We start from the raw sequence: 17,004 nt of genomic DNA on the forward strand, positions 1-17,004 counted from the left end.
TCTAGCTCTAATTGTAACCCTAACCCTAATTTAAATCTTAATGCTAACCCTAACCCTATTTCTAACCCTAACCATAACCATAACTCTACTCTTAAATATAACAATTTACCTAATAATATCCTTAAAATAAGATTGAATCAAAGTGATGCAAATAAACAATATATATAGAATTTTTTAAAAAAATGTTGAAGAATGATTTTATACTAAGTTTATATGACTACAATTTTATAGTAAGTTTATACAACTAAATTTAAAAAGAAAAAAATAAATAAATACTAACCATATCAAAAAAAGAAAAATTAAAAAATACTTTATCTGTTGCCCCGCGACTGCTACTAGCTTATATATATATATATATATATATATATATATATTACGCCGAGAGTAATCGTTCTCGAGGTGCCTATTTTTATTTAATCCCAAGGTTATTTTATAATTGGGATTTATGAAAAAAAATAAGCGCCTCAAGAACGATTACTCTCGACGTAATGTATATATATAGGTATATATAAAGCTAGTACTACTAATTTTCAAAGGGTGGGGGCAAGCTCTTTGAAACAAATTGCCGAATAGTTTACTCCAACAAAGGCTAAAGTTTGAAACTCCAACTTTTGAGATGCTCAACATAATTATTTCTTGATTATTACTTGAAAGAATACTGAATATTGTAAATTTTGTTGGTAATCTGTTTCTAAAATTTAAATCTATATAGTACAATTTAATAGAATAAAATAGTTCAGAGTTTAAAATAAATCAGATCAAAACTCAAAGTTAAGATGGGGTCTTCCATTAAAATGTAAGAACTACTATTTTAATTTAAAAACTCATTTTTGCTAGAAATTTTAGTTTTTTGTTTTTTTTTTTGTTTGGGAGTCATTTTCCAGATTTATATGACGTTTAATATATTTATTTCCCCCTCTTATACTTTCGTGATCACCATCCAATATTTCCCCTCGTCCCCACCATATTACGCAATTAAGCTTACCTCTAATAATTCTATTACACTAATGTGAATGCATTTAAAAGATACGTCCACCAAAAATTACACTTGCACGGGATCGTTAGAAGATTAAATCTAAAAATGTCACGACAAAGGCTGGTTTGTTTTGAGCACTTCCCATCCTTTGGAGTGCAGAATTTTGGACCGTTATTTCCACACAACACAAAAGAACAATAAATAAATATAAAAGCATATACAGGAAAAATAGAGTTGCCTAAATAGAGTTTCATTAGCTGCTCCTGATGGAAGGGACCCAAAGACAGCATGGGTGTCTGATGGTACGGGAACAATCTTCTCTGGAAGAGGTGAGTGAGTTGTGCTCACATTCTTGAAAAGGGCTACTAGCCTTTACACTAGTGTGCTCTTTATATTTTGTATTTTGTATTTGCCAGCAACTTTACTAGTCGTCAATGGCCTCTTCTAAAAGCCAACACCTCTGCTATTGTGCTGCTGCTCTCCTTGATGCCTTCGGACTGTGGTTGTGTAAGGCTCAGTCCCCTTGTTAGACAGCTGAATTTAATTTTAAAAAAATTAAAAACAGATCGAACACCTCTAAAGATTGATAAATAAGAGGTATTCTCCACACCTATAAAGATATTCATTCGCCATCTGTTCTGAACATGTAATAAACATCTAGTTGCTTACATTGCACACTTTGTATCATTAATTTAGCAAAATTGCCATGGTGTAGATTAAAGAAGCATTATTGGTATCAATTCTGGTGACACCTAGTTCAATTTTAACAACAGCTTCAAAACTTTTACATGTCAACATTTCAGACAGAAAACAATATCTGGTAGCATTCATGATCGAAACAGTCAATATTCCAATAGGATGCAACATTCCTGATTGCTATATAGAGAGCTTGATATTACAAACAAGAAATTATAAATGTTGTAGAGGGGATTATAGCTTTGAATTATATAACCCAGATTATCTTTCCAAGGATACATTTGCCTAAATGGTTCGAGATAGAGATCAGTGTATTTATGCCACCTGACACAAGCAGGACATAGAAAAAATGGAATCTTTAGAGATAAATAGACATTTCAGGTTATATATTCGACAGGAATTAGAAAGAATAAGATGGTTTCATACAGTTTGTTATTCCCTTTTCAAGTCCCTTTCAAGCTTCTTCCTATACAAAAACTACTTACAAAATAATCACAAGGTGCAATTTATTCTCTACCCGCTAATGGTCCTAAGGAAGAGTTCTAAATCATTTTTGTAAATCTACTAACTACCATGATTCTTTTGACTCTCATTTTCTTCAATGCCTTTAGGGCATAATTCTTGAGAAGGATGCACATAATCATAAATGGAAGGTTCATTGAAGTCACTCGGCATATTCTCCCAATATAGACTTGGAACCCAATTGGCATTTCTCAATACTTTCAACAATTCCTCGAGCAGTATTTGGTTTCCAATAGGGCTCAGATGCATGCCGTCACTGCAACGACATCAAAGACAACACATATTATTCAGAAATGTATCTCAACTTTATATAAGCCTCAAAAATCTCTTCTATAGATCACCAGTTCTAAAACTAAAGGTTGTCTGTAAACAGAGATAGTATTAACAATAAAAGAATAATGGCATCAGAAAGTTGATACGTTTTCCTTGAAACAATGTTATTAGCATCACAAATAAATAAACAAATTGAGATGGACGCTATTCTATTTGCATCACACAAACAATTTGAAATTTGAAATCGTAAGTTTCCTGAATGGCCAATTTTAGATCTATGCACATACAATAATCTAGGTGTAAGTAGAAATCCAAGTTAAGAATTGACTTGGATCTTCGTCCCTACTTTGCACTTCTGTTTTTCTAACTGTTTCATTGTGAAATCAACAGCAGTGATTAATAAAAAGGTATCTCTATTATACCCTGATAAAAATTCTCAACCATGCCCAGAAAATCACAGAGGAAGAACAGTTATCTCATCTAGATTACTAAAATAAGCTTGTGATAGTTTATTTTTTCGCACGACAAACTTATCACCTTCTCCATATGCATGAATGTGTATGTACATTAAATATTTCAAACTTAAATTTATTCTGATCTCTAGATTTCTCATAGAACAAAAGTTTCTAATCAAAGCTTCTCTAAATACATTAACTTAAGCATCGGAAGAGACCTTTTATTTAAGACTTCTTGTTTGCATATCCTGATCACCTTACATTTCCCATATCTTTGGCACCCTTGAAGGCATATAGAACATCAAACTTATAATAATTATTACCAATTGTTACCCCTATTTTTGGATGTGTTAAATTTTCCCATAGTAAGCAAAAATATGGTTATATTAATTAGTGTTACACCTGCGGAGGATGTCCAGACAAGTTTTGGGTGTGGGAAATAAAAGGGCCTCAATTTGGGGATGGTGGAGGTGCGGAGGGGGAGATTGCATAGCATACATAAATGACTTGAAATGCTAATTATGAAATGGTACTTCAAAATACCAAATATAGTTGAACAATGAATATAGAAATTGAAATGCAATTCACAAACCATAAGTTCATACTTCAAACTTGAAACTTCATAACCAATGACCATTGAACTTAGTAACATACTCATAGTAGATTGTAACATTAATAACATTAAAGTTTTGAACATATTGATAATGATAAATGACCAATGACCCTTTTTATCTAGTCTCCAATTAGGGTTCCCATATGAAAAAGAGCAATAAAAAAAGACTTTTCAACATGGGCGTTGGATGCACCCTGTGTGTCCCCTAGAAGAACCCGTTTTCGTGCACCCATGCACCCACGTCCCGCCCGAGTGCGCCAAACAATGCGGCATCGCTAGGATGGTGGTGATGTAGTGCAGTTGCGCGACATACCTGCACCTGGGACGTACACGCACCCGAGTAACACTGATTAATTATATCTTGGTTGATCTTTGTTGAAGTCATTTTTTTAAAAATTTGAAAATTTTTTTCATCTCTCGGCCTTTAAATAATTAAAGTATCTTTGTAAACTGTCAGGTTGAACCTATGCAAAGGTTCAAGGGTTCATCTCTTCAATGTTCACCTATTGCACGTGTATGTTTTGAGGCTTTGTTTAAAAAAGAAGTGAACATAAAGGTGTAGTCTACTTGGTAAATGAACTTAAACCTTTAAACCATTTTCACAACAGTTCAAGAGTTCGATGTTCAACAGTGTGTCAGTCTAAAGTCTTCTTGTGCTCACATGTTTTGTCAATAGCCCAAACTGCAAGCCTTTGTTTGAGCATGTCTAGTGTGTTAAGCAGTATCAATTCAATGTTGAACTTGAACCTTTGAACTACTTTCAAGTGGTTCAAGGTTCAAGGTTTGATGTGCTTCATACATTGGAATCAATTGTGTGCTAAAAAGGTGAAAAAGGCATCGTGCAAAAGGGAATATTCTGAGCATATCAGAGGTTTCAAATTTTAAAAGTGGAAAATAATCATTACAACTAAGCCTTTGTGCCTAAGTGATTTATAATAAATGATGATGTCAAAATTTCATCATGTCAAGATTTGCTTTGCACAATTAGGTAAGCTGTCCAGGTAATGTGAATCTATCCTATGGATTTTCTGCCTTGTATGGACACGTCTTGAGTAATTTCCTCATTACAGAGCTGCAATTTGCTAAAGAAAGAAGGTGCTAGAGGTAAACGTGGTCTTCTAGTTAGAGCTAGTGGAATTTTGATAATTATGACAGGTGAGTTCTGAAATATCCCCTCTAGCATCGTCATTCTTTGTCCTGGAAAACAAAAGTAGAATTTGGAGCCTCTTAGCTCAAGTTCTGCAATTTATTTTGGGAAGTCTTTAAGCTTGAATTTAGCCACCATGAGGCAAGATCTCCCAAATTTAGGGTGTACCTCATGTTTGGTGAGATCATTACTAGAGATGGGAGACACCTCCATAGCCTAGGTAGACCTAAGGGAATATTTAGCAAGAGCTCAAAAACCCAAGGAATCTTCAGTGATGTTAAAAATAGTGAAAGTGGTCTGATAGAGGCACCCACATTCCCAATTGTAGCACCATGTCCAGAATTAGCCAGGGAGTGCATGAATAGATATGATGCAGAGCAAATAGGTATATTCGGACTTCTGAGAGTGATGTGTGAGTATTGACAGAGAAACAATTATGGTGGCCATGAAAATCCCTCATAAAGAACCCTACGATAACTGGTCTATTGGCACACCATCTTCTTTCTTCTCTGAGAAGAAAAATGTGTATAGGAGTGTGGTTGCCAGGAATTGGCTTATTTAAGCACAGAGGGGAGGTTCAAGGTTGTCGAGACCCTTGACTAGGGAGCACCTCATTAAACAGGTCAAAATGTAATCCTGTTAAACAAAGTAAACTGGAATTCTCAAGCTTTCTATTGGGAAGATTGGATGTATTTCTTCATATAGGTCTTGCTTGAAGGTGAAGTAGTTGCAAAAAGATTGTGTGAAGGACTAAGAAATTTTACTGTGATGAATTTTTTTTACATTTCTTCCTATTTTTACTACATTTTAGAATGTACGAGACAAAGACAAGATTTACACCATGATGCCCAGGTAGAAGGAATGAAAAGTTATGAATATTATCTGCATTTTCTGCAACACAAGTACTCTAAGAATTTCAGGAGGGACAATGATGCATTTGCAGGCAAGCTTTTTAATGAGTTGCAGCAGACTGCACACAGGAGAATGACGGATGAGGCTATGCAGCTTGTAAGTAATATATGGGAGCTATTTTAAACAATTCTCTAAGTTAACATATATTATAGTCAGAGGTTTTAAGCGTGAAGCCTTCGGGTTACCCAGATATGCCCTCGACAGCTATGTGCTAGTTGAAGTTTGCAGGCGGGTAGCTTATATTGGTAAAAAGCTCAGTACAAAAAGAGATTCAGGTGTATCATTCCCAGTTGAATTGGGTTCCCACAGTTGTAAATCTATTTCAGATGTTTTGAACTTGGAGTTAGAATTCAAGAAATCAAACCTGCAGCGTTACACAGCCAGGTCCAATTTTCATAGTAAGGGTTATGCTCTGGCTCACTTGAATGTCACAGCAAGGTTCAGTCATATACCCCAATCAGAGGATTATTGGGAAAATTACAGCAGGGAGTTTGAAGTCAGAAAGAGAATGTAGTCAAGATTCACCTGGCTAAATTGTTACTTTAAATCTGGGGATAAGCATATCTGATGTTAATGAAGGAGAGGACGTTTAAGATCCTCATTATAAGGAAAAAGTTCAAAGGCTGTACGTTCCAGAAGTTGATTGGGAAAAGAACAAAGAAGACTGTTCAGGCCAGGACCTTCCCTGTGATTAGGAGGACGAAGAAATGACCAAGAGACCACATGCTAGGGACGACATTGATTCATGGCTCCAAGGCCCCTGTTGATGCATGTGTTGATTTTGTCTCATAGAACCCTACTGTCTCCACTAATAAATCTGCTTATTTGTATTGCAGGTACCATAAAGGCAAAAATTGAAGGAGCAATGATTACAAAATCAAATAAGGCTTCTCTGGACCGGTCCCATGTGCACACCACCCATTCTAGGAGCAAGAATAAAAGCAAGAAGATAGTTAAGGACAAGGCGTTTGTGGATTTGGACTCTGTTAAAGAATTCCTTGAAACAATGGAGAGTCAAGCTCCAGAAACCCCTGCGGTGGAAAGTGCTGAAACAGAGAAGCAGCCTAAGGAAAGCCCAGATCCTGTGAGTACAATGGTTTTATTGGATCCAACCGGCACTCAGACACCTCCAGAAAAAGGAAGTTCTACACGTACTCCACAATGGTTAGAAGTTTCCATCAGTGAGATGCATATTGTAGAACATATTTCTTTGCCAATGGAAGATATGGTAAGTGCCTTGGGAAAACATCTATGAGTAAGAGAATTAAGACTACCTCCAAATAGACATAAATGAGGACAGAGGGTGTTCGGTGGCAAAAGTAGAAAGGCCTGTAACAGACAAGGAAGTAGAAGATGCCTCAGCCAAGGACTTTCTGGTTGAAAAAGTTGATCTGGGAGTCATATCAAGAGTCGTGGATGCTAAACATTTGGAGAACTCTACTAAGAGGATGATTTCAAGGACTTGGAAAGATGAAAAGAACAAGAAGGAGCTGAAGCAAGTTGTGTGGCAAATAGCAGAATTTATAGATGCCATACATCATCCAAGCCCACAAACCCTCTCATAGATGCCCTTGTCCTTCAACCCTAAATCTCCAGTGAAATAGAAAAAGTTGGATAAAATACAGAGAAGTAAGATGGTTGCAAAGGTCTTCGATGACTAGTTGGAGTTCGTAATACGAGAGGGTACTAATTATATTGCTGACTGGGTAAAGTATATGAAGATGCCAATATTGTAAGCAAAGAGCTAGAGGTGGAGATTGTTGGCATTAAGTTATTATTGCCATTAGTGACAACACTTATCTATATCAGTATAGCTACCGAGCTCAGCACTCAGTTTCCTACACTCACCGAGCTTCACAGTTTACACCGAGCTTCACAGTTTACACCGAGCGTCTCAGTATCCACCGAGCAGTCAGACTGTGTCATGGGAATCCAGTGTAAACCAAGCATTGGAAGTGTAATGTTTACCGAGTGATGGAAGTGTAATGTTTACCGAGTGATGAAAGTGTAGTGTCTACCAAGTGAAATCAAGGTAAACGAAGGATTCAGTTCTTACCGAGTAACACTATATCTACCGAGTAACACTACATCTACCGAGTCACCAGTGGTTACCGAGTTCAGAACTACGTCGAGTGATTAGTATGGACCGAGCCTTCACTTCTACCGAGTGCATGACGATGCCAAGTAATGCAGTGGACATCAGAAGGTCACCGAGTCAGTTCAGTGAACCCGAGTTATTTACTATTGGGCCGACTCAGTAATGTTTTGTTCACTTGTGTTTTAGCCGACCTTGCAATTATAATTATTGGAATGATATATATGTAATGTATTATATCATTTACAATGTATGCATGAGAGTATCAAGGAATGGACATGTAATGCTTTGAGAAGAATAAATGCGAATCAGCAGCAGAGCAGAATATTCAGCAAGGTCTACAAGGAGCAGTAAAGATTCATCAGTCACAAGAGGTGATCTATACTTCAAGGATCTAATCAGCAATCAAGTTTGTAAGTGGATCCACTGTTTCATCCTAATAGGTGAATCAGTTTTGTAAATCCTTTAACAAGGTAGACTTAACAGTCTTTGTATAAATCTCCTAACAGAGTGCATACTTCAGTGTATGTTTGTAAATCCTCTAACAAGGTGGACCTAGCAGTCCTTTGTGCTCCTAATAGGGCAGATCACCAAAAGTGGTCAATGTAAGCCTTAACAAGCCAACTATATACTGCAGTATTGAAGTTTTGTGGGTATCATCCCCACCCCAATTTTACTTTCTATTTGGAAGGTTTATGGGTTACCAAATCACTGTGTAGATGTGTTATGGATGTTTGATCTCTCATATATGCAATAGATTAGATGAATGAATGATGAATAGTATATATGATTAAAGTGCTGAATTGTTTTAAAATTTTGAAGTTACTGATTCACCCCTCCCCTCTCAGTAACTTGTCATATCTTGAATATTTCCAATAGAGATAGCCTCCTAGAAGGAGGAAGCCCAATGGATAGCAGTGATTGCACAGATGAATGATGTGCAAAAGCATGGAATAATGAAATTCTTGGCAGAGAGACCTGTAGCTGGCTTGAGCCTTGAATGAAAATGTGCTCTACATCTCCAAGAAGAAAATTGAATGGAGGAATTCCATTATTAAGCAGGGTCATGAAGAATGGGTCAAACTGTTAAGGAAGTTAACTGGACAAACGAGTAGGATGCAGAAAGATTTAAAATGCATCCACATTCAACTCCCAAAAGAGAATGGACAAACTGTAGAAGGGTCAGATGCCATGATGAAAACTTTCAAGGAAAAGATACATTTTGTCAAGGAAACAATGTCCTTAACGAATGAGGATTTCTCCAGGGTGGCAAGGATTGAGTCCCTGTTAACCATTTGCATATGCCATAAACCAACTGGAGGCTCACAAGCATAAGGTGGCGCAGGTGAGAAAAGATAAAGAGGTTTAGAAACAGTAGATAATTCATATTGGTCTTCCCAATTATCGGATCATCCTCAGTTTGGAAATGCAGTGTGTTGCCCTGACAGGACAGACCCAATCAGTAGGTGCCACAGCCCCACCTCAATTTTGATAATGCTGCAAGATCACAGGTCCCCTGCTTAGGCCTCCTAGATTTTTCTTTTCTTAGTTATCATTTGGTTATCCCAAACTATTGCTTTTAACTCCTTGGTGGAGTAATTTACTATAGTTTTTGCAGGCAGTTACTCCTACAGGCTATAAATATGTTTTGTTAAGACATTTTTTTAAGGCCTGAAAATTAGTTAAACTCAGACAGATTTGAAATTTTGCTATGTGGATTGAAAGAAGACTTTTTATCTGCAAATAAATTACACGGTGAATGCAATTTCAAATCTGTGTGTTTGGAAATTAGAGAATAAATCTCAGATGTATGAGTTTATGGTAATTTAAGTGATCGGAATTAGAACAAAGTTTGTGTGCTTTGACTATTAAAATAACCTATATTTCACATTCATGTCACAATTATGGATGGATACTTGTAGCCTTTGCTACTTTCTAGTAAAAAGTATTGTCATAAATTTATTTTCTGTTCTTTAAATTCATTGAAGATCTTATAGGGAGCTGTACTTTAATTCAGAGGGTTAACTGTGAGTAGTTCACCCAATTGTTGGTTTCACTTTGATCCCTGCAAAAAAGGGTAATAGAGTTCATAATATGTAATTCACATTAAAGACAAATCTGTTAACCAGCACCAATCAAGGAAACTGCCCAATAAACCATCTCCTCATATCCTCATAATGATATAATAATTATCACACCACATCCATAAGGAGATGACCAGTTCCAAACATCTTTCAAATCCATCCTCTAGAACTAACAATCTCCAAAGCTCAAGATCTAAATCTGTAAAAGATAAAACATAGCATAGAGAGTTTGTTGCAATTCCAAATCTCCACATTCAGAACTAACAAATTTAAGTTCATTAATGGAATTTGAATAAAGCTTAGAAGTCAGTTTTAAAATAGGTGTAGTCTTCACCCCTAAGTAAAACCTTCACGAGAAAACAGTCTTAAGAATGGAACATTCTCCAAGTTGGATATTATTGAGCTACTGGGTGCTATAAATAGGAACAACTATCATGTCTGAGAACAGAATCACTAGGAATCACAACCAAATAGAAACATGCAGCCTGCATATGAAAGCTTAAGAGAAGTAAATGGCCTAGTCCCATGTTCTTTGAGTCTATTGGTTACTCTGCTTCTTGAAGGCAAGTGGTATAGATAGTGACAAAGGGTCCTCTGAAAAAGCACCAGCATAGATCTGGGGATCAAGGAATTGCTGGAAGCAAGCAAGAAGCTAGAAATTTATACAAGTAGCTGGCTGAAGTGGTCATTGATCTGGAGCTTGAATAAGTATAGTGGTCTGACGTGGAGGATGAACACAATAAAAGGGAGAACACAATGTTTCTACCAGAGCTACATAATTGACACCACTGTTGACCCTAATAAGTATCTTGGCAGTAAAACTGGAGGCCTAAGTGAAGTTTACCTTGATGATCTGGAAAATATAAAAGATGTTCTGCCTAACTGGATTGAATATGTATATGAATTGATGGAGTCAGTCCAGCAAACTGTTTGTGAGAATTTAGAAACAGCACACAAGGCACAGCTATTATGCCTCTAATCAAATGGTACAGCTATCTCAAAGTGGATTCTTGTCTTGCTCGAACTACTGTATGTTGATGGCTTCATGGTTTGGAAAATAACACCTGAGTGGAATATGGAGGGTGGAAAACTTTCTGTAAGGGTGAATATCTATGTAACCGTGCAAGTGAAGATAATTTGAACTCTTTTAAGGGTTATGTAAAGAACTGTATGGATGCCAAGAATGGTCAACTTAAGAAGTTGCTTGATATATACTATAGCCAACATATTTTACATGATCATGAGATTTGAAGCTGCAACTTGGTTGAAGAAGCTAACCAGGTTTAGGGATTTATTAAGCTTCTGTTTTATGTAAATTCAAGGTAACTATTATAGCAATAGCATTCATAGAAAGATATACATCACATTCAACAAAACAACAAAAGAAGAAGAGCAGGATCAAGACTATGCATATTGGATAGCGTAAAGTTTCTGGTAGTCACTAATATTTGAAGCAAATATCTGATGGTACAAAGCAATATGCAATCACCTTTTGCAGCTCAAGACAATCACATTTGAATGGTGAACTTCAGATGCATACTAACCTCAGACACTCTGTCTCCCAATTTTTTGATTTTTGTATCAATTCCCACAAGTTGATTGTGCCACAATCAAGCTTCTTTGCTACTTCTACACAAACTTCAGAATACATTCCAGCTTGCTCATTTGTACGATCAAGATACTCACCGGCAAGCCTACCCCACCTGCTTCTGCACCAAAGAGATATTATTGTTTGTAATATGGCAAAAGAATCTCAAATGCAACCCATGTAACAAGAATCTTATTATTTTTAAATAAAGAATTCAAACTTGCGTCCCATTTGTATCCTACAGCTAAAATTAGGATGTTAGATTCACAACATTGGTTGATCCACACATCTTACTGAAAGAAACATGTCATTAAGATAACAGCAAGCAGAAAAGAAGACATTTTTATCACGGGTAAAAGCCCACTGACGTTTATTAGTGACTTCTCAATATGCATATTCATGCATATGCACACAGACAGCTAACTAAACCAGTTTCACATTTTTCACTGATTAAAGGATATTTTGCAATTTGGAAATAACATGTAATATTCTGACATCCATGTAGCAGATCTTACTTGTTGAGTTTTTGAATATGTGCTACTTTTGAAAACAGCTGACATATGCGGAATTAACAGCCAAGAAAGATCATTACCAACTCTTGTCCCAGGGAATGTCCAATTTTACATATTGACGAGTTTTATTGTTTCAGTTCAATTTTAGATGGAGTTGTTATAAATGACAAAGGGGGAGTTTGTTGAGCATGTTGTTATTGATGTCAAACCCTGATGATCAAGGATGTATAAATTTCGAAGGATTATTTTAAGTAATAAAGATTTGATTGAGTTCCCTGGTTGTCTGCTTGAGTGACTTGGTTGTGTGCTTAAACTGCCTGGTTGCCTTGTTGAGCTACTTGGTTGTGTGCCTGAGCTGGTTGGTTGCCTGGTTGAATTGCATGGTTGTCTGCTTGTGCTGATTGCTTGTTTACTTCACCTGCTTGTTGGCTTATCTTGCCATGTCAGTTTGTCAAGTCACCAAATGTTCTTACCGCAAATATCGAATTGAATATTCCATTTACAGAAAAAGAAGTTAAAGGCAAATATTTGAATATCAAAGAAGTGAGTCTAATAATGTTTGGCCATAAAGTTCACGGAAGGGATTGGCTGAAGAAATCTCTATGGAATTGAATGGAAATGAGAGCACCCTAGAAAGTCATCTGAGATCAGTATGCACATCCTGTATACAATAGTTCATTGAACAACTTCTAATAAGAAAATACGAATGCATACTACTATGTCATAAAAGCGGAAACAAACATAGTTGATTTTCCACAATTAAAACCTTAAAGGAAAGTGATTGCAATTTACCGATCTAAATAAATTTCAGCAGCATTATGACATACAGATTATTATTCTACAATCATGAAACTAGAAGAATGAGACAGAATAGAGAACACAAATATACGTGGGGAAAACCTTTCGAGGTTAAAAACTCCACCCTCCAAACCATCAAGCTAATGTATTATTTAGTAACAAGTTACTATACATTTTCAGCCTTCACATGGAGATTTACATCTTGCTCCATTCTAGAGAAAATCCGGCAGCATAACCTTGTGTAAATAACTTCTCATCTCTCTCTCCATGCTCTACAACAATGCTTTGTACTTACAGAGTTTTCATACAAGAGGAAACTATTTCTAAAGCATCTACATTCAACGCATCTACAAATTATTTTAGAAACTTCCTTATGCACAACCCTTGCATAAAATAAAACATAAGAGAATAAATCACCAAAAAATAGAAAGTTTCTGTTTTTCTACTCCAAGTCTTTTCTTGTGGAAGAATCCAGCTTCATTTAGCAACTTTCCAAGAAAGAACAAATAAAGCAATAAATCATGGTAAGGCTGAGTCACCTTATCCCAACACGAACTAATTGTGATGCCAGCGTTGTACATCAGCGTTGTAATGTTTGTTTATGGACACCTCAAAAATTCATTTATTCCTATATCCATTCTATTTTGGAAGGCAGCTTAAATTCTTGTAACCATCTGCATTAAGAGTGATTCCTTGTGTGGCTTGTATTGAGTCGATGTATGTTGGGATATTATTATTACCATAAAATATTTGGGCACACGGATGTACCAAAGGAGTTTAATCAGATGTAAGTGTCATGTGTAGTTTTTGAAGCCAGAGTTGTTTTCTAATGTTATGGTCAACAAATGGTGCAATAATCATCTCTTGCTATTCTGGGCGGCATAATTCAGGAGTTAAGCAACGGTATATATGTTTCCTTAATCATTCCTTCAAGGATTGGCAATAGTATGTTTTTCGAAACGTGAATGAAAATAGTGCTATCTATCGTTCGTTAGCCATTTTATTTTGGGTTTTACGAAGTAATAAATTGGAGCAAAGTTTCTTGAAGAAATGAATGAGTTATGTAGTCATCTATTGTGAATATTGGTGTAACGAAATCACGCTACAGATTTGAATAAATAGAATAATATAGCAGAAGGGGTTAAAAAATAGGATGTGACTAAGGTGTGTCTGTAATATGTATGTGGAGATATCCAGTGTATGATTGAGTGTATTAGAATCGAAGAAGTATGGTACGAGGCGTGATATTTTGCCCAATCTGGGTCTGTAATTTCGTTGAGAAGGGATAATCAGAAAATGATAATGAGCTGCTATTATTCTTGAAAGTTTGCAGGGTTCTTTCTGAGGTGGGTAGTGTTAACAAAAGGATGCTGAGTCGGAAAAAAGAGCATGATGGAGTCGTTTTAATTAATGTCTGTGAGTTGTGCTCTTAAAGAAAATATTGATACCTATACTGCTGCAAACTGTAGTGTTGTGACGTAATTTTTTAGATGAGATTGAACTTTGAAGTGTCAAGTGTAAGGTGAAAGGAGTTGTTTAGTTCCTGTGATTTTGAGTTGGTGCTCAAACTGAGTTTGATGCTTTGAGTCAGTTGTTTAGAGTTAGTGCTTGCTCACTCGTGTAATTTGAGTTGGTGTTCATTTAATTAGTGAAAACTATTGTATACCGTGGCTTGTTACCCATCAAGATATACAAGAGAAATTTGCTATTGTATGTGTGGTTTTTTAATCCGTAAGGATTTTCCAAGAGAATTTTGGTGCTTGTATATTAAATGAGTTGGTGGTTTCTATCAATTGGTGTAAACTTAATATTATCTCCGTTGGTGCCCATTTTGTTGTTTAAAGCTATTGGATGCCGCGGTTTATTTGGTGTGTCTTGATGGTTGCTCTCTTAATGTTTTAAATAGTTACAAGCATTTAAAAGTATGAAATACTAATTCAAACCCCCTATCTCCCTCATATTTCTTGGTCTCATCAAGTCTAACCCTGCAAATCAGTCCACACACCAAAAGCATTAGAAAACTATCTTAAAAAACTATAAAAATGACATGTATTATGAAGATATTTGTGGTTTTGAAGATTAAATATTGGCCTACTTGTGTGAGCTCTACCCCTCAACCCCATTACGGGCATTGTCCCCAAACCCCTGGCAAACTTATTCAATGCATTTTGAAGCTTGTTTTTGCATAAAATTTATGTTTGTTTATCAAAAACCAAATATATATTTTAAGTTGTCAAGTGTTCTCTACGCTGAAAATTTCTGGTTTATGTAGGCCCAGTTTGTGAACAATGCTATTTACTATTTTGTATTGAATTAATACATATAATACATCATTGAATTAATAGAAAGATCAATATCTTTATCACTATTATCAGTGTTTTCAATAATGTATTTATTTTTCTTTGTTTTTTGCAAATTAAGGCTAGATGGATAGTATGACCATACCCAGCCCAGGGAAAATAATGTTGCCATATTAGTATACTCAAAGTGGAAATTTATTTCTAAACCATATCTTGAAGGACTAGTCATAGGATATGCCCAACAAAAGCCTTGTAGTCAATAGACTCATTTCCAAATTGATGTACCTGAAATTGGGACATTTTCAGAAATAAAATTGTCCAACTAAATTTCAGCCTTGCATATAATAGATGTCCAAAAATGTACAAGTACTTAATGCCTACGTTACCTAGTTCGTCCTTCCCAAGCTGCGGTACCTGTCCATTTCAAGCCGGGTGAGTTTGAAGCCGACCTGTTTAGGGGTCCAAGCAAGGTCTGTGTCCACAATGACTGGTTTGATCTGGCCAGACCCAGGTGAATCTAGTTAGACCACCTACAAACTCGGCCAAAAAAGTGTCATCAAAGTCTTTTTTTGCAACTTTAAACAATTTTTGACATATAAATGATAAAAATGTGTTTTAACATGACTTGACTTGGGGCTTATGTCTGATTTGGTGTGCAAACTGATTGTTTTCTCTTGAGTTGGAGCAAATAGGTGGTTAAGCAAAAGTTTGGTTGGGTAAGAGGGAGTTGGAAGATTGAGTTGTGAAGCTTGATCAAGTGTTTGAGCTTCGTTGTTACTCCTATGCAAGTTTCTATTGAATGAAAGAGGAGTACTTTTTTCATTTTATTTTGGTTTTTTTGAGAATTTGTAAAAAAATCTCTTTACTCATCCATAAAATCCACCTTTATTTATTTATTTATTTTCCATTCTCTTGTTTTTATTTTAGTTGTTTATGAAATTTCTTGACATAGGAATTACAATGGCATTTACCCCTTTCTCCATAGGCAATGCCAACAATGAACAGCAAAAAATATCCAAAGTTTGATTCTCATAGGAGGTGGGAGATTCCATTGAAAATGCAGGGTTATGATGTAGAAGGGGAATAGTTTATAACTTTATATTATCAAATGGTAGGCCATTTGTGTGGATTTTCTAAAAATAGTCATAAAATGACCAAAAAAAATTCCCCTATACCAAATGAGACTATGTTAAAATATATCATGGAGCATAAAGAAGCAGGAGAGAGAGAGAGAGAGAGAGAGAGAGAGAGAGAGAGAGAGAGGCATGTAGACAAAATTTTCTCGCTCAAAAAATCAAAGGAAATGCAGCTCCCATCTTTGAATTTGTAACAGTAGACTACCCTGTTAATATTGCCGCAATTAACCCTGAAACTAAAACTAAAAGACCTGCTACACACAAAAGAAAGGGATCTTTGGAAACTTCATTTCAAAATGAGAGTCGAGACATTGCTCGTTGAGATATAGCAAGATACATATATGCAAATGGGTTGTCTTTCAATGTTTTTCATTCCCATAGTGGTGTTGATGTGAGTTTTATTCCACAAAAACATGTAGAATTGAATAATCACTGTTATGGACTAAAAACTCAAACACTCAATCCTCTCTTGACATAAGGTCCTCTCTCATGCTAAGCTTGCAATTGTGGCTACCCGCTCAATCAAATAATGTGATTTGCTAGTAATCACTTAGGGGACTTACACTATACATTCAATGGATATCAACCCTTGCACTTCTAAAGATTTAGTTTCACAATGTGCAATGAAAATACAGTGTAATTTTCCAATTTCCATTCCACTTCCACTTCAAACTTAAACTAAACTCCTACTTCTACTTCTAATTATGAATACAGGGAATCAACTAGATGTAGCTTAATCAACGACTCTACCCACCTAGTGCAAGCTTCTAAGGAGCACTCAAATGGTTTTCAAATCAATATCTCCTCTCTAATCCCATCAAATGGATGCAAACTGAAGATTGAGAATTAATTCAAGTTAAGCACTTTCATTGATTGGCTTACCACTATTGGGAGGTT

At 35.9% G+C, this 17,004-nt stretch overlaps 1 protein-coding gene across 4 annotated transcripts in view; it reads right to left on the reverse strand.

Annotated features, from left to right (window-relative positions):
* Window positions 1-1,822: 1,822 nt before the first annotated feature.
* The window catches only part of LOC149564918 (GDSL esterase/lipase WDL1-like), a 119,997-nt gene continuing 104,815 nt past the window's right edge, over window positions 1,823-17,004 (reverse strand). For 2 of the 4 annotated variants that reach the window (XM_089818457.1, XM_089818454.1), the window contains 3 exons: window positions 15,358-15,468; window positions 11,318-11,482; window positions 1,823-2,450 (listed from right to left, as the gene is read on the reverse strand). In XM_089818457.1, the coding sequence (XP_089674583.1) occupies window positions 2,237-2,450; window positions 11,318-11,482; window positions 15,358-15,468 (490 nt within the window). In that variant the 3' untranslated portion in view covers window positions 1,823-2,236. The remainder of the gene's footprint in view (window positions 2,451-11,317; window positions 11,483-15,357; window positions 15,469-17,004) is intronic. The other 2 variants (XM_089818456.1, XM_089818455.1) reach the window with 2 other exon arrangements.

This window comes from Cupressus sempervirens, chromosome 3, assembly GCF_028749045.1.
Source record: "Cupressus sempervirens isolate cs-2001-9-10 chromosome 3, ASM2874904v1, whole genome shotgun sequence".
In the NCBI taxonomy this organism is placed as follows: Eukaryota; Viridiplantae; Streptophyta; class Pinopsida; order Cupressales; family Cupressaceae; genus Cupressus; species Cupressus sempervirens.